The sequence below is a fragment of the Mastigoproctus giganteus genome, chromosome 12 (genome assembly GCF_048544385.1).
Source record: "Mastigoproctus giganteus isolate SK-2022 chromosome 12, ASM4854438v1, whole genome shotgun sequence".
Taxonomy (NCBI): Eukaryota; Metazoa; Arthropoda; class Arachnida; order Uropygi; family Thelyphonidae; genus Mastigoproctus; species Mastigoproctus giganteus.
The window spans coordinates 169,171,617-169,195,266 of record NC_143586.1 but is presented as its reverse complement, the minus strand read 5'-3'; the positions used below and the strand labels follow the sequence as shown (position 1 = coordinate 169,195,266).

Genomic DNA, 23,650 nt, shown 5'->3' with positions numbered 1-23,650 from the left:
GAGTATTACTCCCTCTGGTTGCCCCTTGAACATGTTGCTGTAGAAAACATCCTCCAATAAATCCACAAAAGTCTTACTAGCATGGGAGTGACCAACCCACAAGTTCCAGTTAATAACTGGAAAGTTACCTCCAGGGGCTCACATCTGGTGAGTATGGGCTTGGCACACCCAGGGTCCTGAGCTGGATATCATCATTTTTCTCTTTCTTGGTGATTTCCTTCTACTTTTATCTCTCTCTCTCTCTCTCGGGGTAACTCGGGAATTGGCTGGTGCAGCATAAGCCTCAGGCTTCCTTGCATCATTTAGCTAATAATAACAATAATAACAATAACAGTTAAAATCCCATTACAAGACATTCTGATTTACTGGCTCACTGTTTATTTCTTCGCACATCTGTTCATTGTACTCATCAGAGTCATTAGTCCTATAATACATTCCTACTCTCATTTTTCCTTTCCCAGCATTTATGTCACACCAAACAGACTCAGTATTGCATTGTCTACCCATGTCAACTAGATGCATTTCCTTAGATTTTGTGTTTCTTAACTAACAGCATTAACCCCTCTTCCCTTCCTACCCTGTCTATCCTTTCTGTACACATTGTACTGCCCAAATTCCAATTCTGCACTGCTTATATCTGTGTGTATACATCATATCATCGTATCACATTCGCATTAATAGCCTTGTTAATAGCCGGGTGTGCATTCACAAATATAGACATCTTTGAGCCATCTAAACAAATTTACAAATGGCGCAGCAGTCAAATTCGTAGCCTTCCAGTGGTTTTAAACCATCCAGAAGGCATGGCAGGGTGTGTGCTGAGGCAACAGCACCCAAAAGTAGTGGTTGCGAGTGTTATGAGTTTTTGTTTTCTGAGTTTCGTCTGTTTTGCGTGCGTAAAGTGTGAACCGACGTGTTTATGACACCGATTTACACAATTTTTTTTAATATACATTTATATTTATAATTTTTGTAGATATAATTTATAGCTTTTTTTGCCCATATTTACAATGGGAAACAGTGTTGACAACATACTAAATGTCCCGTTTTCTGCCAGAGATTTTGCGAATTTTATGAACATAGTGGAAGAAAGTAAGTCTTGTCCTCCTCTTCCAAATTTACTGTGCAAGCTGAAAGATGCAAAAACTGAATACATGAGACATTTCTCTGTTTCCCAATACTATACAGTAGAATGGTTAATTGGATGTTGAAGTGCAGTCAAGGCTTATTTTTTGTAGGCCTTGTTTATTATTCTCCAAAGAGAAAGGTGTTTGTAATAAGTATGGGTATTGTGATATCAATCGTTTAGCTGCAGCAGTGCAAAAACATGAGTGCTCCCAACCACACGTTCAGTCATTTTTAAATCTTAGCATGTTTGAAAAACAAAGAATTGACATGTTTGTTGACAGTCAAAGAAAAATTGAAATTAGCAGTCGTAATGAACAAGTAAAGATAAATAGACACATTTTAAAAAGATTAATCAGCATTAGCATTAGTAGAGGCATATGATGCAAGAAAGCAAGCTTACAGCATCAGCCTAAAAAAAAAAAAAAAATACACTTCCACTTCACCCCTCCATTCGTTCGAAATACCTGTCCAGCTGAGCCTTAAATTTATTTAGACCAACTACCAACTACCCTCTGGCTAATGGCAAATTTCTGCACATCTATCCTACATCTGTCTTTCCTCAATTTGAATTTATGCCCTCTCAGGTGATTATTCTGAGTAAGAGGAAGAATCCCATCAGCATTGAGCATGCTCAAACCATTCAAGGCTTTATACACCTCTATCAGATCATCTCGCTGGTGCCTAGTCTCCAGACACTGTAATTTTCAAAACTTAAGCCTTTCTTCGTAAGAGTACCCCTTTGTTCCATTCACTAATCTTGTTGCCCTTCTCCGTACTCATTCCAGCGTAATTGATGCTGTATGTTATTTGTCCAAGCAAGAGCTTCCTTTGAGAGGTCATGATGCGTCTGAAGATTCAGCTAATCGAGAGAATTATATAGAATTTTGAAATGTGGTCTGTGAGTATGATCCTCTTTTAGACAATCATTTAAAGGCATCGACTGTATTTCGAGGAACTTCTTCCACAGTACAAAATGATATCATTAATGCTGTATCTGATGTGGTTAAAGATGCTGTAAAGAAAGAAATTTCTTCCTCTACATTTGTGAAATTTCTTCCTCTACATTCTTCTGGATAAAACTTCTGATGTCATGTCAAAATTGCAGCTATCAACTGTTTTCCGTTTTGTCCATAATGGGCAAATACACAAAAGTTTCATTGGATTTACAGACGTAAGTGATCATAGAACGTCTAGTGGTCCTTTTAAACATGTTGTAAACAGAGTTTAGGAATTTAATATTAAGGACAAGTTGGTCTGCCAAACTTATGATGGTGCCTGTGTCATGAGTGGGCATATTAATGTGTTGCAGAGTAAAGTTAATGTGGCCTATCCTTTAGCAATATTTACACATTGCTACTCCCACATTTTGAACTTAGTTCTGAAGCAAAGCCTCTTGAATATCAAGGAATATAGATTGTTTTTCCAAACTATCAGTGGATTGGCAGCATATTTTTCTAAATCATCAGAAAAAAAAAATTTTTTTTTTTTTGGCTGATGCTGCATTAAGCTTGCTTTCTTGCATCATATATGCCTCTACTAATGCTAATGCTAAAAGAGTACATTATTTGCAAGATTTTGATGCTAAAAACTTACCCTCCGTCGCACTAACCAGATGAAACTTTACTTCCTGTTTAACAAACAGTAAAATGTCAGAGAATTCAACTTACTGAATTTTTTGAACACATTGTGGAGAATTCTGGGGAATGGGACGTGGATGCTGTAATCAAATTTGTATTTTTTGCAAGATTTTCAAACAATTTTGTTGCTACAAATTTTTTCTGTTCTCTTTGGCTATACTGATGTCTTGAATAATATACTGCAAACTTCATCCTGTGATATATTGTGCTGTTGTGAAAAGGTGCATGATACTATGAAATAGCTTAGGAATAACAAGGAACGTGGATTTGATATTTGGGTTTCTGCAAAGGAAAAGCATACGGTTGAGGAGCCAAAGCCTAAAAGACAAAAAGGATCTGAAGAAGAGGAGAAGAGCATGTAAATAGTCAACTGCATGTGCCTGGAGATGGAAGAAGGATACTCTTTACTTTCAAAACTTGAATTTTTTCAACTCCTTTGTAGCTAACGATATGATCAGTATGCGAAAACTTTTCCTGACGGTATTCTAGAAAAATTAAAGGATCTCTATGGATCAGTTTTTGACTACATTCGCTTGAAAAATGAACTAAAAGTACTCTTTTCTTTTGGTGAATTTGCGAGGAAACCAGTGCATCACTTATTAAAATTCATACAAGAAAATCAGCTTTAGGTTTCATTCAAGGAAATTTATAAATTAGCAGAACTTATCATGATGATTCAGAGTTCTACTGCTAAATTCGAGCATTCTTTTTCGGCTATGAAGAGAATACATACGTGTTATAGAGGATCACAAATGCAGGAAAGGTTATGTGGCCTAAGTTTACTCTCCATTGAAAAGACATTGCTGGTGGAACTGAAGAAAAGACCTTCATTTTATGTTGTGCACTAACACAATTCTGAAGGCAAAACAGGAGATTGGAACTGGTGTATAAATAAGTAAAATGTCACACGTCTTTAAAATTGCAATCATAAGTTCAAATCAACATGAATTTTGTAGCACAGGTTGCATAAAACTCTCCCCCCCCCCCATTAAACCACACCCAACCTAAATGGGCACGTGATGCCCCTGATATATGTGTATATAATATATATATATATATATATATATAACAAATAATTCATATAACAATAATAAATAAGCCAGTAGCATGGCAAAATGTAGAGCGAAAGTTAACATAAAATTAACATAAATTAAATCAACAGGGAGGGGAAAAGTAAAGGTAACAAGACAGAAACCATAGCTGCAGGCACCCAAATAATTTAGAGTTTAATTAAATCCAATTAATAATAATGAATCCATTTAAATTTAAAATAATGCCAATTATATAATAATTTAGCGGTACCCCCCCCCTTAAGGTACTAGTTCCTAGAGATGTGAAATATCACCAAAAAGGGACTAAAGCGAACTACTAAAAGAAAACAAAGTAATAGACTGATCTTTATGCCCCATATCGACAGAGGACCAAGAAGCCAATAATGGTCATGGAATCGCTGCATTTCAATCGCTAGACAAATCATCGCAAAGGTGAATAGATCGAAGGACCAAATCACCCCTTCCTCCTCCGATCGATCCATAAATGCAGAGGATTTGCATAGCGGTAGTCCTTATGCAGCGAGAAATAAACTATAGAACAGACAGCACTCTACACGGACATAAGGTAAGCTTAGCCAGCTTATATAGACAGAAAAAGAAATATAGATGGCGGCACAGGCGCTGCTTTTTGCATATAAACCAACTACTACCACCTGAGTTATATTTGAATAATGGTTTAAAAATTTTATAATACAATAACATAGAATAAGAAAATGATGATAGCTTAATATTTATTTATTTTCTTATTTTATGTTATTGTATTATGAAAATTTTAAGCCATTATTCAAATATAACTCAGGTGGTAGTAGTGGGTTGGCACCTCCGTAGCCAGGTGGGAAGGAGCAGCAGTGCGTAGCACACGCTTCTTGATTAGACCGGGGTTCGAGCCCGTCACCACCAAATACGGAGGATGCGGAAAGGTCAGGGAATGACCACCGCATATCCCGGAGCAATATGGCCTTAGTTGCTAATGCTCCTAAAAATCAAATAACAAACAAACAAAAACAGTAGTGAGTTGATATGCAAAAAGCAGCGCCTGTGCCGCCATTTGTATTTCTTTTTCTGTCTATATAAGTTGGCTAAGCTTACATTATGTCTGTGGTGTGGCTCTGCTCTAGAGTGCTGTCTGTTCTATAGTTGTATTTCTCGCTGCATAAGGACCACTGTTATGCAAATCCTCTGCATTTGTGGATCGATCGGAGGAGGAAGGGGTGGTTTGGTCCTTTGATCTATTTACCTTCGTGATGATTTGTCTAGCAATTGAAATGCAGCGATTCCATGACCATTATTGGCCTCGTGGTCCTCTGTCAATATGGGGCATAATGATCAGCCTATTACTTTGTTTTCTTTTAGTAGTTTGCTTTAGTCCCTTTTTGGTGATATTTCACATCTCTAGGAACTGGTACCTTACAAGGGGGGGGGGGGTACCGCTAAATTATTATATAATTGGCATTACAGTAAACCCCCACTATTTGCGGGGGTTACGTTCCTGAGAAATGCCGCGAATACCGAAAACGCAAATACTGAGTTATGGCTCTCATAGTAATAAAGGGGTTGCATTCCAAAGTATGAAATATATAAGAAAAACTAGTCTAAAATTTTGTCTATGTATGTATTATATGTACCTTCATAATATGACTATGTACATAGACAGTACATAGTGAAATGCAAGCATATGGCATTGAAATGAAAATAAGAAACAATTTAATATTAAATGTAATATTTATTAGAAATTTCAAACAAATCTTTCAAACCAGCACCTTTGCTAGCAAAAAAAACTTATCCCGCCAGTGCTATCACCAGTTTCGCTAAGGTATTGATAAAGGAGTTTTGCTTTTTCATGAACGATGAGTGAACTTAACGGAATTTTATTTTGAGTTTGGTCTTCTATCCACAGATTTAAAGCTTTTTCCATTTTTTCTAATTTAACATCACGAGTTACAGACAAATTTTTGAAGCAATTAGCGTGTTTTCACGTACACTACGGCGGATTTTTTCTTCCGATTTTTTGATTGATCATACCATTGACTCATTGATTTTATAATGTTTTGCCACCGAGAAGACACTTTCACCATTAGAAATTTTATCTAATAACTCAATTTTATTCGCTAATGTCATCACCTTCTTCGATCTTTTCACATTTCCCTTGTTATTCGTAGCCATATTTTTGTACGGGTTAGAAAGAACTTGTCCACAATAAAGTCACTTTCTTCCATTAACACACTCAAAAAAGTCTGTTTTACACTGCAAAACGGTAGATTTATCACTTTTGTAAGCATATCAATTTATAAATTGATAAATTTATTCAATTTATAAGCGTATAAATTAAAAGCAAACGACGAAACCTTCCATGACAAGTGCATAACACATACTGAACAAGGATTAGCGAGAAACATCCACGCTTGCGATTTTGCCACCCCTCTCCCCCCCACCCACTAAGTGCTGTTTTGACCGGGAAAGATAATTTTAGCCACGCCCATGTTTTTTATGGCGGAAAATGTTCACGGTGCTTTAAAATTCACATTTTTTAGTTTAATTTTATATTAAATCATCAACCGCGAATAGTGGGGGTTTACTGTATTTTAAATTTAAATGGATTCATTATTATTAATTGGATTTAATTAAACTCTAAATTATTTGGGGATCTGCAGCTACGGTTTCTGTATTGTTACCTTTACTTTTCCCCTCCCTGTTGATTTAATTTATGTTAATTTTTATGTTAACTTTCGCTCTACAGTTTTGCCATGCTACTGGCTTATGAATTATCTGTATGTACTGGACATCATGTGGAGGATTTGCATTTTGCTGCCTCTAATGATAGCTTAATATTTATTTATTTTTTTTTTTATTTTATGTTATTGTATTATAAAATTTTTAAGCCATTATTCAAATATATATATATATATATTATTTGTGAGATTTTTGTATAAGTAATTTGCATTAAACTGCTTGCCTATCTTGTGACTGAATTCATGGATAGAGCTAGTAAGTATGTATCTATTTTTATTTTTATGTAAATGTTGTATAATATAGTTAAAAGTCATTGTCTGCTGTTTAGCTAATGGGAGGTGAAATTAGGAAAGTAATTAGAAGAGAAATAGACACTCCTGCCCTCGTATTACACTAGTAGCTCAGAGTGTGGAAGAATTTTAGTTGTAGAAAAGTAAACAGTATATGATTGAAGCATATAAAGCTGGTGCTTAGGTTATCTGGGAGTGCAATTTCCCATCCGTGTTAGTATGTCCAGGGCCATTGATTTGTCTACTAACACAGACAAAAAATTGCATTCCCAGATAACCTGAGCACCAGCTTTATATTCGTCAATCATATGCTGTATAACTAAAATTCTTCCACACACTGAGCTATTAGTGTAATACAATGGCAAGAGTGTATATTTCTACCTTAATTACCTTCCATTTTCACCTCCCATTAGCTAAATAGCCAGACAATAACTTTTAATTATATTACACATTTACATAAAAAAAAATAATAAATAAATAAATAAAAAAATATATATGTATATACATGCAGGAAAATCTAAATGCCTTAGAACATATGCAAAAAATCTAGAAACCAGAGGGCACATGGTTCTCTTTACTTCATCAATCAGTTTAAAAAAAAATAAAAAAAAGGCAACAAATAGTTTAAAATTTGATTCTTAATTCTGACAGTATATTATATAACGAGATCAACTACAGAACTGCAATGTATATACACAATATTTTGTTTGAAGTACTGAACTACAACAGTAGTGTAAAAGGCATCAATTTAATCGTATCTCATATTGTGACTACCTTCACAATGAGTTACAATGATTGCAAGGCGCCTCTGTAGCCAGGTGGGCAGGAGCAGCAGTGTGTAGCACACGCTTCTTGATTAGACCAGGGTTCGAGCCCGTCACCACCAAATACGGACGATGCGGAAAGGTCAGGGAATGACCACTGCGTATCCCGGAGCAATATGGCCTTAGTTGCTAATGCTCCTAAAAATCAAATAACAAACCATGATTGCACTTCCTCAAATAAGTAATGCTTCACCATTGGAGAAGACTATTGTTACTTATTCTTGGAGGATACTACCATCACCCAGATGGCACTGTTTCAAGGCTTATTGGCTTGTCCTTGGTGGGTAGGTAGGTACCCCCGGTGTGGCAATCATGTCAACCCAGTTGTGAAGTATAATTACACAATATAAGAGATGCTAAATGATGTACATATTAATAGTACTAGAAAAATAAATGCACACGGCATAATAAACTATGAATTTAGAATTCACTACAGAACTGCCAATGTATATACATAGTATTTTGTTCGTAGCAGTGAACTACAACAGTAGTATAAAAGGCTACTATAGCTTATTACTTATAGTTTATATAGTTTATTTTTTAAATATGATATTGCACTGCATGATAGTCTCTCTCTCTCTCTCTCTTTTATTGCAATATTTTTTATTTCCTATAGTATATAAATTCCATTTAAATTACTAGAGGGATGAAGAGGTTGACCTTGGCTGCTTCCTATATACACAAATTTGTCACATTGTCTCCCTTTCCTTTTTAAAAAAAAAAAAATTCCTTTTGATGCTGAATATGTTGTGAATTGTCTGCGTTGTTCAGTGTATTAGGGTGTTCCAGTTTATGCTCCAGAAAGGTAGGTTTTTTTTTTTTTTTTTTTGGTGGAATCCCAAATGCAAAAAGTATTAGCACCGATAATACTTAATATGTAAGGATTAAAGATTGAGAAGACAGAAGATACATGTTGACAGCCAACCGGGCTAGCCAGGTGGGTAAAGTGCCTGCCTGGCAACTCAAAGGTCGCGGGTTCAAATCCTGCCCCGGGCTTGCATCAGAGTAAAAATGCAAAAACCTTGGGAGGTGTATTATGGCCTCAGAAGCCGATGTGCCAACTAACAAAAAAAAAAAAAAAAAAAAACATGCTGACATTAGACTTAAATTTCTATAGATTGTAATTTTTAAGAGATACATTTGAAGGAAGGTTGTTCCAGAAAATGTCAGATCAAGTGGAAGGGATAAATGAGGAGGAAGAAGAATAAAACTTGTTTCTCTGAGTTACAAGTTCAACAGTAAATGTATGCTGACTGGTTGCAGCATGTATTCAGACTGATTTGGAAAGGAAAGGGGGAATTATAGAAAATAATTCAGAAGAAAAGTGCCCATGGAAGTACAGAAAAGGTATGCAGCAGAAACAGAAGATCGATGAAACAGAGAATGGATAGACTTTGTTAGATAATTAAACATTAATAATTTGTCATTAATTAACCTGACTGCCCTCTTTTGAATGGAGTCTAAAAGCCTCAGAGAGGTTTTTGGGGCACCAGCTCCCCCAGAAGTGTGAGCAATATTCTATTGTAGGGCAGATTTGTGATTCGTGCAGAGTGAATAGTAGTTGTAGTAGCTGTTTAGGAGAAAAGAAATACCAAGAATGAAAGATAAAACCCAGATTTTTAGTTCTAGAGGAAGCAAAGCTTGTGATGTGTTTATGCCAAGAGAGATTAGAAGTCAGGGTAATCCCTTATAGAGATATGATCTTGTTTAGAAATCTGAGTGTCATCAAGGATAAGTGAAGGAGCAGTAGACTGCCATCTTTGTCCAAATGGAGAATTACCTTGTGATCAGCATTTAAAGAATTGGTGGTGTATATTCAAGAAGTTGAAGAATGTGATATGCTATCATCAGGAAAACAAAACTATAGATAGCATTCCAGTCAGTGGAAAAATTTCATTAATAAATAAAAGGAAAAGAGTGAGAGAAAGAATCGAAGATTGGGGAACATCAGCATTAGTAGAGAAATTAGAATACAGAGCTATCTACCATCACCCACAGCAAGACGGTAGAGAGAAAACTGTATACACAATGCTTTTTTTTTTTTTTTTTTGTAGTTGTTGGTGCATCGGTTTCAGTGGCCATAATACACCTCCCAAGGTTTTTGCAGTACTTTGATCCAAGCCCAAGGCAGGATTCGAACCTGCGACCTTTGGGTTGCCAGGCAGGCACTTTACCCACCCGGCTAGCCCGGTCGGCGTATACACAATGCAAAAAACAGTCAACTAAATAAGCTTCCATGAGATGGAAGCTTATTTAGATCTTTATGCCAAACCCAGTCAAAAGTCTTAGAAATGTCAAGAGCAAATACTTGAGTTTCATCAAATTTTCCTTTGAATTTGTCCATAGATGGTTAACATAAGCCACTTTACCACCAGTGGATCAACACAGACAGAGTCCATATTGGTGATCATTAACGGATGGAAAGTTTTGAGGTGGTTTAGGAGTAGGTAGATTTGTCCATTACTTTGGGAAAGAGTAGGGGTAAGTGCAATGGGATGATAATTCGATAAATATTCTCTTGCCACCTAAAAAGGGTGGCAAGAGAATTTGTCACCCTTTTTTAGGAACTGGCTGGATATGAGCAAATTTCCAAGCAGAAGGAAAAGCACCAGTGGAATAAGAAGGTGTAAACAGGTGACAAAGATTTTGAGAACAAGTCGTGAAATATTGTCAAGACCTTAGAGCTTTATTGGGATTAGGATTGTTCATAATTTTTCTGATGTCCTTCTGACGTGATACCTTTTGACGATCCTGGTACACATTGAATGGAGTGTACTAAGAATGGTAGGGAGCAGTTTATACCAAGATCATCAGTACAAGAGTTAGAAGAAAAGTAGGATGCTAGTAAGTCAGCTTTAACTTTAGTTGAGTAGGCAATTGAACCATCAGTTATTAACAGAGGTGGAAGTATGAATGGGCAAAAATTGCAGCCAGTAGTTTTGTCAAGAGACCAGAATGCTCAGCTACCATTTGGAAAAGAGGCAAGTTTTCTACTCTTAGCCTGTTCAAAATTTAGTTTGGTCTGATTGATAGCTGCTTTACAATTGTTGTAAGTTTTATTGTTGGCAGAAAATTAACCTAAAGATGCAAAGACTTGAGAAGAATGTTGCTTTTTGCTTGCAACATTGCATATAGTAGTAGTAGTAGTAATGCCATGTGATGCAAGAAAGCAAGTGTATGAGCTTATGCAGCATCAGCCAAAAAAAAAAAAAAAAAAATCACTGCTTTCCCTCCAAATCCCTGTCCAGTTCCTCCTTAAATTTATTTAACCTATCAACTTCCACAATGACAGATGGAAGTTTGTTCCAGCAATTAACCACCCGCTGGCTAAAGGCAAATTTCCGCACATCTAATCTACATCTGTCTTTTCTTAATTTGAATTTATGCCCCCTTAGGTTCGTAATCTGAACAAGTGGAAGGATCCCATCAGAATTCAGCGTGCTCAACCCATTCAAGGCCTTGTATACCTCAATCAGATCACCGCACAGGTGCCTAGTCTCCAGCCACAGCAATTTGCAGAACTTAAGCCTCTCTTGGTAAGAGGATCCCTTCATTCCCCTCACCAGTCTTGTTGCCCTTCTCTATACACGCTCAAGTAAATCTACATCCTTCCTAAAATGAGGCCTCCAGACCTGTACGCAGTACTCAAGGCATGGCCTGACCACTGCCTTATACAGAGGGACAATCACCTCCTTTTCCCTTCTACAAAAATTCCTATATATCATTGACAAAACTCCATGACCTGCCCTGGCAGCCTATCTGCATTGCTCAGAAAACTTCATATTTGACTGCACAATTACTCCCAGGTCTTTTTCATTTTCTACCACCTTAAGTGTAGTACCACACAGTTGGTACGTTTCTCTGGGGTTACTTCTACCCATATGCAGTACTTTGCATTTGTCAAGGTTAAACTTCAGTTGCCACTTCTTAGCCCATCTGCCCAATTTATCTAGATCCTGTTGCAGTAGCACACTGCTATTACTGTCATTAACAACCCTGCCAACCTTTGTATCATCTGCAAACCTCGACACTAAGCCTAATATACCTTCAGTATCATTGATAAATATACAGAACAACGGAGGACACAACACCGAACCCTGTGGGACTCCACTAATAACATTTGTTCACGAAGAGCAGCACCCGTGAATTACCGGCATCTCCATAGCCAGGTGGGAAGGATCAGCATTGCGTAGCACATGCCTCTTGATTAGACCGGGGTTCGAGCCCGTCACCACCAAATATGGAGGATGCGGAAAGTTCAGAGAATGACCACCGCATATCCCGGAGCAAGGCCTTAATTGCTAATGCTCCTAAAAACCAAATAACAAACAAACAAACCCATTAATTACCACGTTCTGTCTTCTCCCACTCAACTATCCGCGCATTATAGCCTGAGTAGCTAATGCGCCAATAAAACCAAAACCCAAAACCCAACTCAACTATCCTTTTATCCATTGTAGCAATTTACTCTTAATACCATTCTGCTCCAATTTGTACAATAGTATTCCATGTGCAACAGTGTCAAAATCTTTCCTGAAATCCAAATGCATGATATCAAAATTATTTTTTGCATCCAGTTCCTTTGTAACCACATCATAATATCCTATCAAATTTGTCAAGCAAGACTTTCCCTTAAACCCATGCTGTGTCTGAATTATTGCTGCAGTCTTGTCTAGATGATCCTGCAATGCATCTTTAACCAGTGACTCCATTATTTTACCCGGAGTAGAAGTTAAACTAACTGGTCTGTAATTAAACGTGTCACCCTTCGATTCCCCTTTGTGAATTGGGGATACATTTGCACCTCTCCACTCAGTGGGAACCTCCCCTGAGTCCAAGGATGCTTTCATAATTATGACTAAGGGTTTGCTTAGTTGCTTTGCAGCCTCCTTTAATATAACTGAATAGATCCCATCCACCCCAGGTGCCTTTCTTATGTTTAACTTCAACAATTTCTCCTCCACTTTGCTCTTAGTTATTACAAAATCATTAAGCACCCTGCTACAATTTGATAACCTTCTGCCACTTTCAATCCTCATGTGTGAATGTAGATGCAAAATACTCATTCAGTTTGTTTGCTATCTGAGCAGGATCATCAACAGTCGAACCATCGATATCAAATGGACCAATCAGATTCATCCCCTTCCTTTTAGAGTTTATATAAGTAAAGAAATCCTTGCTGTTTTTCTTAGCATCTTTTGCCAAAGATTTCTCGTAATCTGCCTTCGCCTGCCTAACCTCCTTTGTGACCTGATTACAGACTAGCTTATATCTGCCATAGGCTTCTGAGTCGCTTGATTATTTATATGCATCGCATGCATTTTTCTTCTCTGTCACGATTCTCATTAGTTCATTTGATAACCATTTAGGCCTAAACCTTGAACAATATTTCTTAATAGGTATGAAACTTTTAGTAGCTTCCACAATTAATTCCTTGAATGCTTCCCACTTAGAATTTACTGTTGGTAACATCGTCAGTTGATCCCACTGTACAGAATGTAAAAACTGTCTGAGACCACTGTACTCACCTTTACGGAAGCAAAAACTCTTTTCTTTACCCCTGATTGTAATTATATCTTTAAGTAAATCCCACATCAGTACACTGTGATCACTGCCACCTAGTGGTTCCTTTATCGGCAAATTCTTAATACACGAATGATCACTGCTGATAACAAGATCAAGTGTATTACCCTCTCCGGTTGCCTCTCGAACATGCTGCTGCAAAAAACAATCATCCAATAAATCCACAAAAGTGTTACTAGTATGTGAGTGACCAACCCACAAGTTCCAGTCACTATCTGGGAAGTTAAAATCCCCCATTATAAGACATTCTGATTTACTAGCCCACTCTGTTTCTCTGTACTTTTCATTTGAGTCATTAGGCCTATAACACACTCCTACTCTTATTTTTGCTTTCACAGTGCTTATGTCAAACCAAAGTGACTCAACAGTGCACTGTTCATCTATATCAACTGGATGCACTTCTTTTAATTTTATATTTTTCTTAATTAACAGCATAACACCTCCTCAATTCCTATCCTGTCTATCCTTTCTGTACACATTGTACTCCCCAAATTCCAGTTCTGCATTCCTTATATCTGTGTGACACCACATCTCTGCTATCCCAACAATATCCGCCTTTGATGTCTTGACCAACACTTCAAATTCATCAAATTTATTTACTATACTTCTAGCATTGGTATACATGCAAGTATACATGTACCTATCCTTATTAGTAGTTACTCTAACACATCCCATATACTGACCTGTGTCATGATGACTGCCATCACTCACTGAAATCCCCAGCACCCCTCGTTCCAGGTCACTACCTATTCTAATAGAAGTAGTGCAAGAATCACCTTCACCACTGCCTGCGGCTACTTTTAACCTTTTAGTCTGTGAATCGTCCCAAGCTAGCAGTTTTCCGAACCACCTAACACTGCCTTGATAGCATTAGCAATAATTCTTGCACCCTTTCTATTTAAGTGTATCCCATCCCTGTAGAAGCACTCTCTCCTGTTAACATGCACAGACCACACTGAAAAAAATTCTACTCCTTGAACCTGGCACATTCACTCAAGGGCCAAATTGATTGACAAAGCTCTTATCATGTTTTCCCTCCTATCGTGTCTGGGCAGAATTGGAGACACTTTCAAATTTAACTGTGACTCTCGACTTTTTTGCAACATTGACTTGTACTTGTTAAGTAAATCTGTAGATATCCTACTCTTAATGTCATTGGTCCCAACGTGTACAACAATATCACCTTTTCTGCCCTTAAAAGATGATATATGCTTTACAACGTTATCAACTTTTGCCCCTGGCAGACATACCCTGGTCCTGTTACATCTATCCTTTATACACAATATATTCCCCGTCTCCCTGACAATAGAGTCACCAACAATAACTAGTTAATTTGGGACCAGCGCATTCTGCCTTGGAGATTGCTGCTGTGTTGCCTGATGCCCAGGAGTGAGCTCTGGCATTGAGCTGGACAGCTGAGAGCTTGACGTGCCCTTCATATTAATTTCTTCAAGGGCATCTACCCTACACCTCAAGCTCTCATACATGCCCAGTAGAACTCTGAGTTGATGCCTAATTTCTAGACACTCCCTGCACCTGGCACACACACAAAGACATCCTCCTTGGCTAGATCATGTTCTGTTCCAGAGAGTTCGGAAAACATTTCACAAGTTGCACATTTTTTTAGGCTGTGATGTGTTGGAGAATTGCCCCTCTCACAGTTCTCCCTCGAGTCACAGCACTGCTGCCACTTTGTGCCCCGTTGCTTTGCTGCTCTAGTCTGGGGCATGATATTTTAAATTAATAAGAAGATTAATAAATTTAATTAATTAATTGTTACTACTACGCTATCAACGGCCTCCGTAGCTGAGTGGGCAGGAGCGAGAGTGCAGTAGCACACGCTCTCTGAGTAGACCGGGGTTCAAGCCCCTGACTGCTGAATACGGTTGATCTGCCAACCCGCACTGGACTAGCGTGGCAGATTATGGTCCATTTCCCTCAACATGAATTGTTGCGGAGGCTTCCATCCTGCAGTGGGTTGATAATGGCTGCACTTTACTTTTTTTATTATGCTATCTAATAGAATCCTAAATGCAGTGATGCGTATTACGCTATATAATTATACGTTAGAGCTGCCTAGTTACCACAATTAAAAATTTGAATTCCCTGCTACTCTATACAAAAACAATGGCTGCAAGATTCGAACGAAATAACGGTTTTACGTATATTAAGTAGTAATCTACAAAATCTCTTTATCTAAATTAAAAATAAAAATAACCATCCTAACAATTACTATAAGACTACGTATAAAGTACAATATTAAATAACAATTAGGTAAATAAAAAGGCAAACACTTATCGCTTTTTCGGAGCTTATCTTTAACAGCCTTAACACGCTTATCAGAAAACCAAGGTTTAGTTAAAGGATGAGATTTTAAGGTGAAGTATGGAATAAAGGATTTCAGCTCTACAAGAATAGTTTCACTGACGCAATCTGAGAAAACATCAAAATCGAAAGATTTAAACCATAACCCAACCAAGGAATACAAGAATAGGAATCTTGCAGATCATCCCACTTTGCATTCTTCTCTTACAGTTACAATGTGTGTCACTGTCTATGTGTGCCATTAGCAGTTTGTGCACAAATAATTAGTCAAACAGGATCCTTTCATGTTGTATCTCTCTACTGTAGGCCAGGAGAGGATATAAATCCCAGCATTCATTATCTACAAAATGTACTGACAATTCTTCCACATTCCAAGATAATAGTCTCCATGGATGCCAACGACGAGCTGCAAGAGTAGCTCATGGTGTCTTGTCAATGATATACAGGAATTTTTCTAGCAGGGATAAGGAGGTGATTATTCCCTTGTATAAGGCAATGGTTAGGCCACATCTTGAGTGCTGTATACAGGTCTGGAGGCCTCATTTCAAGAAGGATGTAGAGCTGCTGGAACGGGTACAGAGAAGGGCAACAAGATTAGTGAATGGAACAAAGGGTTGCTCTTACGAAGAAAGGCTTAAGTTTTGCAAATTACAGTCTGGAAACTAGGCACCGGCGAGGTGATCTGATAGAGGTGTATAAGGCTTTGAATGGTTTGAGCATGCTCAATGCCAATGGGATTCTTCATCTTGCTCAGAATAATCACCTCAGAGGGCATAAATTCAAATTGAGGAAGGACGGATGTCGGATAGATGTGCGGAAATTTGCCTTTGGCCAGCGGGTGGTTGGTTGGTGGAACCGACTTCCATCACTTGTTGTTGAAGTTGATAGCCTAAACAAATTTAAAGCTCAACTGGACAGGTATTTCGAACAAACGGAGGGGTGAAATGGGAGTGGTGTTTTTTTTTTTTTTTTTTTTTTTTTGGCTGATGCTGAATAAGCTTGCTTTCTTGCATCATATGCCTCTACTAATGCTAATGCTAATTCTAACTGTTGGTCAAGCCTTTGGCACAGCCGTATAGTTGACAGACCAGAAACACATAATGGCCAACTACTAACAGACTACCTAGCTACTTCTACCCTACAGTTAATAAATAGACCCCACAACCTACCTACCTACAGTAGTACACTGTGGGAAAGTGATATAGCTATAACTTTGGCCACTACTTCCATATCTACCAAAATTACAGATTGGATGGTCCAAGAAGCTTGGACCACCTCAGACCATAAGGCTATAACTTTTACCTTAAAGACACAAATAGACAGCCAGATACAGCCGTCTCAAGATATAATCAGATACAAAAAGAAAGCCAACTGGCAGACCTTCACAGTTGCTGGACATTATGTCCGTAAATGACATAATGGCCAGCAACAAAAATTATAGCAATATATCAATAGATGAAATCCAAAACCAAATAGAACAGCAGCAGACTCAGATACATAACAACTATAGCCCAGATGAACACAACGTAAATGTCACAATTATGCTTCAAAAAGCATCCAATCTAGCAATACTCAAAAGAAAACTGAAGAAATGCTGATTCCTGGTGGTGTCCTGAACTTGATATACTCTGGCAAAGGGTGCACCAGGCCAGAAAATACTTCCAGAGAGCAAGGGCAACTTAGTCCCAGAATGAGGTTGATGCTCTGAGATATTCCTATAGGAATCTCAGAAACTTATATACTGCTCTAATAAGGACAAAAAAGAAGGAATGTTGGCGGGCCTTGGTGGGGACATCCAGTAACGCCAACCCTTGGGGTGTTGTCTACAGGATTGTCACCAACAAACTGCCAAGAGGTGATGTGGTGAGCTCTACAACTAAGGCAGATGGAACTGCAACTCACACTTGGATGGACTCCGTAAATAACATATTAGATCATTTATTCCAGTCTGAGAACCAGGGGTTAACCCAGGCTCAGAGTGGCATAATGGCCAGCAACAAAAATTATAGCAATATATCACTAGAACCACCCTTCACAATGGAAGAACTTCAAGCAGCACTCTTAAAAACCAAAAACAATAAGAGCCCTGGACCTGACTTAATTGAAATAGAAACCATTAAAAAGTTGGCAAAAATTTCTCCTGATACTCTACTGAACTTATTTAATCACTTGGCTGAGGGTTTGTTCACAAGCATGGAAACTGGCTATAATTAGATTAATCCTAAAGAATCCGGGGAAAAAATTCTGCTGAACCTAAATCATACAGACCTATAACTTTATTGCCTGTTCTAGGAAAAATAATGGAACGCCTACTCCTCTATAGACTTAATTTATATTATACTGAAGCCAACCTAAAATCTGAACAGTAATTTGTTTTCAAGCAAGGATCCTCAACTGTGAGGATCCTTGCACTATATCCTAACAATAGTAAATAATGGTGATCAAAAGTACATGCTGGCAATATCTATTGACTTCACTGGTGCACTTGATACCCTCTGGTGGCCAAGTATCCTCAGAAGACTCCTAGACAAATGTACCAAAAAATCTATATCAATGTATAAACACGTATCTTGGTAATAGACGTGTAGTAGTTTGCACACAGTTCCAAGTAATAAAACTCCCAGTTACAAAAGGTTGCCCACAGGGTTCAGTACTAGATCCATTCTTTTGGACCTGTGTGCTTAATGAATTCCTTACAAAAGATTTAGGTCCTACAGACAGGGTCACCTTTGCTGACGACCTTGTCTTATTTGTAAAAGGTAACACCAGAAGGGTGGTGGAAGAAAGAGCAAACACGGCACTCAAACAACTACAGGAATGGGCGCTAACCCACATGCCCAAAATCTCAGCAGAAAAAAACTAAGTGTATCCTACTGAAAGGAAATCTAAATATAAGACGACCACCAGTGATAAAAATAGGTAATACCTCAATTCACATGGTCCAAGAATTGAAACACTTAGGCATAATTCTAGACTCTACATTAACTTTCTATCCACACCTGTCATACTTGGCTAAAAAAGTCCAAAACTATGCCAGAATGATTGCCAGAATCAGCCGAGCCGATTGGAGTCTCAAGCACAGAACCCTGCCACTCATTTACAAAGCAGTGTTTTTACCTGTAATCTCCTATGGTGCTGGCATATGGTTCCGTTGCACAGCTATATTAACAATCTTATTAACAATAACTAGAGCATGCTGTACAGTTAGTATCCTACCACTGCACCTTGAAATTGCGAAAAAAGGGCTATATTATGGACTTAAAAAAGGAATCTCATGGGTTTCCTAGGCATAATCCCAAACCTTGACAATGACATTAAGGCAGAGAAATGACAAATTGCCACACGACTACATCAGATATGGCAAATTGAATGGGAGCAAGAGACCAAAGGTGCTACTACCAAAAGGTTTTTTCCACAGGTGGCTATGGTTAGCCCAAAACCACCTAAGTGGTATGCTCCATGACTTTATACCACATTTCTATTGACAGGTCATGGATCCCTTAAAGCTAAATTGCACTCTTTGGGACTAGCCAATGACCCCCCCCCCGTACCTGTGGCAAAAGTGAGGATTGGGCACACGTTCTATATGACTGTGTAATCTATGAAAATCAACGTAGACAGTTAATCACAAAAATTTGGACCCCTTCCTAGGGGCCAAGAACACCACTTCATCATGGAGGAAGTCTTTTACAAGGCCTTCATCAAGTATGCTCAAACCATTTTTGAAATCTGCCAAACCTTGCAGAGATAGGCTCTTCAATTAGTCCCTGTAGAAAATCAATAGACCAAATATATAACCAGCCCATTTCCCTCCCCATGCCCAGTGAATGACAAAATCTCTACATGACTGAACATACCCGAATTGAATCAGAAATTACCGGGACTTTACCAGAGTTGACGCCCTGCCCCTGGGGACTCCTATGGCTCATTGCCAGTGGACCATAGAGGTAGGAAAATAACCAAACGTGACTGATGGGAATAAAGGCAGGCTGGTATTGCCCTCATCATAGCATACGTCCAACCAAAACAGACTGAGTTCCCAAACATGACAACACTCGCAGAAAGGACTTTAAAGAGACTGATATAGACATGCAGCCAGGATTACCTGTCAGCTGGAAAAAACTAATAAGCTGCAGGTTTCTGAAGTATGCTAGTATGAATGAGGATTGAATGAATGAGAATTGGAGTGAATGTAAAGGCGAGAGTATGAATAGAAATGCTAGGAACGGTGAGTGAATGATAATTTATACCTCTGGGGGTGTGTGAGGGATGAATGTGTGAGGAGTGAGTGTTGAAAGAGTAAATGTGGAAATTGAGTAAAATTAGCAAATGACTGTGGAGTCTGAGTGAAATGGGCTGTGTGAATGTAAGGATGTAAAAGTGTGTGCCTGGATGAGTGAATGAATGCGAGAAATAGTGTGTTGAATGTATAAATGTCGAAAGCAGAATGTAAAAGTGTGACAGGAAGTTTGTTTAAAAAAGAAAAAAAAAAAAAAAAAGGAAAAATTTAGCATTAGTGTAATTGTTATATAAATGTGTGTTCTTTTTTTTTATTATTATTTGTATGTCATTTAAATTGTGTGAGCTTTCTTTAAATTATTGCTTGTTTAAATTGTTGCTTTGTCTTTAAACAAGTATTAAATTATTTTAAAAGCAATAATTGGGCAGGCGAGATTGACAGCTTGGTATCAGTTTTGCTTGTTTAATAAGTCACCCATCCTTGGTGTGAATGAGAATGATGGATGAATGAAAAAATATATATATAAAAAGTTGTAAAATTTAAAAACTATAAAATGTTGCCTAGAAATGTAGGGGAAAAAAAAAATATATATATATAAAATGCAAAGAAAAAAAAGATCTATCAAATGCAAAAAAAAAAAATTTTGTGTGTGAGCGAATAATATAAATTGCATGTTCTGTTCCAGCTTCTCCACCAGATGGATGGCCATGGGAATGTTATGGACCACAAGGTCATCCATGCTGTTGGTTGTTCCTAGCTGGCATGCTGTCCCAGGTGGGATACAACCACCAGCACAGCTCAGTTGCTGCCATTAGGCGTTCCTAGCCACGCTCCCTTGCGTAGTCCTTTACCTCCGGTATCCTCCCCCCCTTCCGCCCCTCTTTCCTCTCTGGTGGGGTAGGCCTGCTCCACTGATTTGGGGGTCATCTTCTCTATGTATCCCATATCTCTGTCTCCCCCCCCTCTAACTTACAACTACTAGCATTTGAATCATTGTTAAATTGCTTGAGCCTTACACCCAAAAACTTAATGACATCAAATCGCATAACTAGTACTTCTTGTGGCTGACCCCTATCTATAGCGGTTTTTTTTTTTAAAGGTCCTAACCACTGAAATCTCAGGAAATTAGGTGGCAGGACCTGCCAGAGTAAATAACTATAATACTCGTGTACCTGGTCTGCCTCCACGGGGCAGAGTGTGGGCACCGTTGAGTCCCATTAGGGGCCCAGTGGCCAAATGACCAGAGGAACAATGGTACACAATGCTACACATATACAAGATCCATACACTTTTAAACCTCTGGCATTGACAGTGTTCTGTTTCACACCTACAATGTATACTACGTGGAGATGGGGGGGAAACCCCTGGTGCTGTTTGACACTAAACACACACACTCTGCACTCTTTGCATTCTTGATCATGAGGCTGAAATTAACCAAAAGAGAGACTCCATTGGTGAAGACTATCACAAAGTTGTGATCTGAGGTGCCTAGAGAGCCACTCACCTCGACTGTTTACTTTGAAGAGTTGTGCCACCCTTTGGCAAATTCCTCTCAACTTAACCACACTGTATATTTATGAAGAAGGAACTGGCTGGATATGAGAAAATTTCCAAGGAAAAGCACCAGTGGAATAAGAAGGTGTTTTTTTGGTAGTTGTTGGCGCATCGACTTCTGTGGCCATAATGCACCTCCCAAGGTTTTTGCAGTACTTTGATCCAAGCCTGAGGCGGGATTCGAACCCGCGACCTTTGGGTTGCCCACCTGGCTAGCCCATTTGGCAATAAGAAGGTGTAATCAGATGACATAGAATAGGGGTAAGCGCAGGAGCACAGTTAGGATGGTCTTGATATTCTGGTAAGTAAATAAACAATCTGGTCATTAGTAATTGCAAAAGTCTCAGCATCCTAACCATCGTGGTCTATGTGACTAGAAAATTGAAGCCAAGTGGAGTTATGAATGTTAAAATTGCCAGAGAAAATTACCTCACTGTTAGAGAAGTTTTACTGGAGAAACTTTATTCTCAAAGAAACGAAGTCAAAGAGTTTGTAGAATGATAGAGGCAACAGATAAATTTGACAGAAGGGGATAGAGAGATTTTAATTCAAAGAAGATCTTTGAAAAGAGGAGATTTCAAATTGCTTAAGTCTCTGACAGTGAATATCAGCACAGATATATGCAGAAGTATGACCTTTTAAGTAAAAGGAATTGTACAGCAAATAATTAGGACAATTGAGATGAGCAGTTCTTGAGGCAACCAGTAATTGGAATTCTTTCAGAAAAAGTAAGTGAGGCTTGGCAGACTGTAAGTGGAAATGGACATCATTGAGTTGGAACTGAGACCACATATATATGTGAAATTAATGGGGGTGTTTGGGAAGTTTAAATCTTTTCCACATAAGTTTGTTACAGTAGTTTGACTATTCATAATGTATTCAGTAGTAAAGTAAAAGTTGAGGGGATGTATATGTATGAAATGATGAGAATTTTGGTTATGGTGTATATGCAGCAAGAATATACCCAACTCTTTGACATAATGTGAAGTTTTCTGTGTACATTGGCAATGCCTCCCCCACATACACACTGCTCAAGACTCCTTTCAGTCACTGCTGGTAGAATAAAGGCAATAAGATTGTATATACTAGCTGATATGGATGCCTTCTAGAGAGTTACCAATAGGTTCAGTCCAATGGACTATCTAGCAGCTAGCCTGCAAATACTGTTTTAGATCTAGCAGTTGGCCCGCAAATACTGTTTTAGAACTTGAAATGTTAGGCAGATTGAATCTCAAAATTTTAGAAACAGACTGCTAATAAATAGTTCGGGTTCCTCTGTTTTGTGTTTTATTACAGTCTAGTTCTCTTTTTCTATTTTTATATTTTACAAGAAATGTGATTTGTTTTTTGAAATTAAAGCAAAATTATTTGTTTTAGGATAATGCATATACTGAACAAGCAGATGCATCTGATGAAGATAATACATATAACGAAGTGTTTCAAAAAGTAAGTGGAATGTATTTTTTATGCCTATGTAAGTTTTTCTAAAATAAACTTTTTACTAAGTACAATTTAAAATAGTTTGAAATCTGATTTAATGCTCATTAGCAAGTTTGCTGCTACCTGAAAGGATGTAGATTTGCTTGAGCGTGTACAGAGAAGGGCAACAAGATTGGTGAGGGGAATGAAGGGATCCTCTTACCAAGAGAGGCTTAAGTTCTGCAAATTGCAGTGCCTGGAGACTAGGCACCTGTGCAGTGATCTAATTGAGGTGTATAAGGCCTTGAATGGGTTGAGCCTGCTGAATTCTGATGGGAGCCTTCCACTTGTTCAGATTACGAACCTAAGGGGGCATAAATTCAAATTAAGAAAAGACAGATGTAGAATAGATGTGCAGAAATTTGTCTTTAGCCAGCGGGTGGTTAATTGCTGGAACAAACTTCCATCTGTCATTGTGGAAGTTGATAGGTTAAATAAATTTAAGGAGGAACTGGACAGGCATTTGGAGGGAATGGTGTGATTTGATTTTTTTTTTTTTTTTTGGCTGATGCTGCATAAGCTCATATGCACTTGCTTTCTTGCATCACATGCCACTACTACTACCTATATTTGAGAGAGTTAACCCAATGTGCTGTAGTTTTGGAATGTTGTTTCTCAACAACATTCAGAAATTTTAAATGTTCCAAAAATTTATAAGTAATGGTTGAAAAGTAAAAGTTTGGAATTCATAGCTAAATGTGAACATTTACTTTTACATTGAGCTGTAATTCAAAATTATTTTCAAAATTTTTTCAAACTTTATTCTGTGTACATAAAGTAACTTCAATACAAGCATTAATTTTAACAC

The 23,650-nt window shown here is 38.0% G+C and overlaps 1 protein-coding gene across 1 annotated transcript in view; it reads left to right on the top strand.

Moving 5' to 3' along the window:
• The window catches only part of LOC150077584 (uncharacterized), a 246,973-nt gene that overhangs the window by 213,419 nt on the left and 9,904 nt on the right, over positions 1–23,650 (top strand). Inside the window, exons 12-14 of the mRNA XM_090385952.1 lie at positions 990–1,092; positions 1,262–1,446; positions 22,741–22,809. Of these exons, the coding sequence (XP_090242078.1) occupies positions 990–1,092; positions 1,262–1,446; positions 22,741–22,809 (357 nt within the window). The remainder of the gene's footprint in view (positions 1–989; positions 1,093–1,261; positions 1,447–22,740; positions 22,810–23,650) is intronic.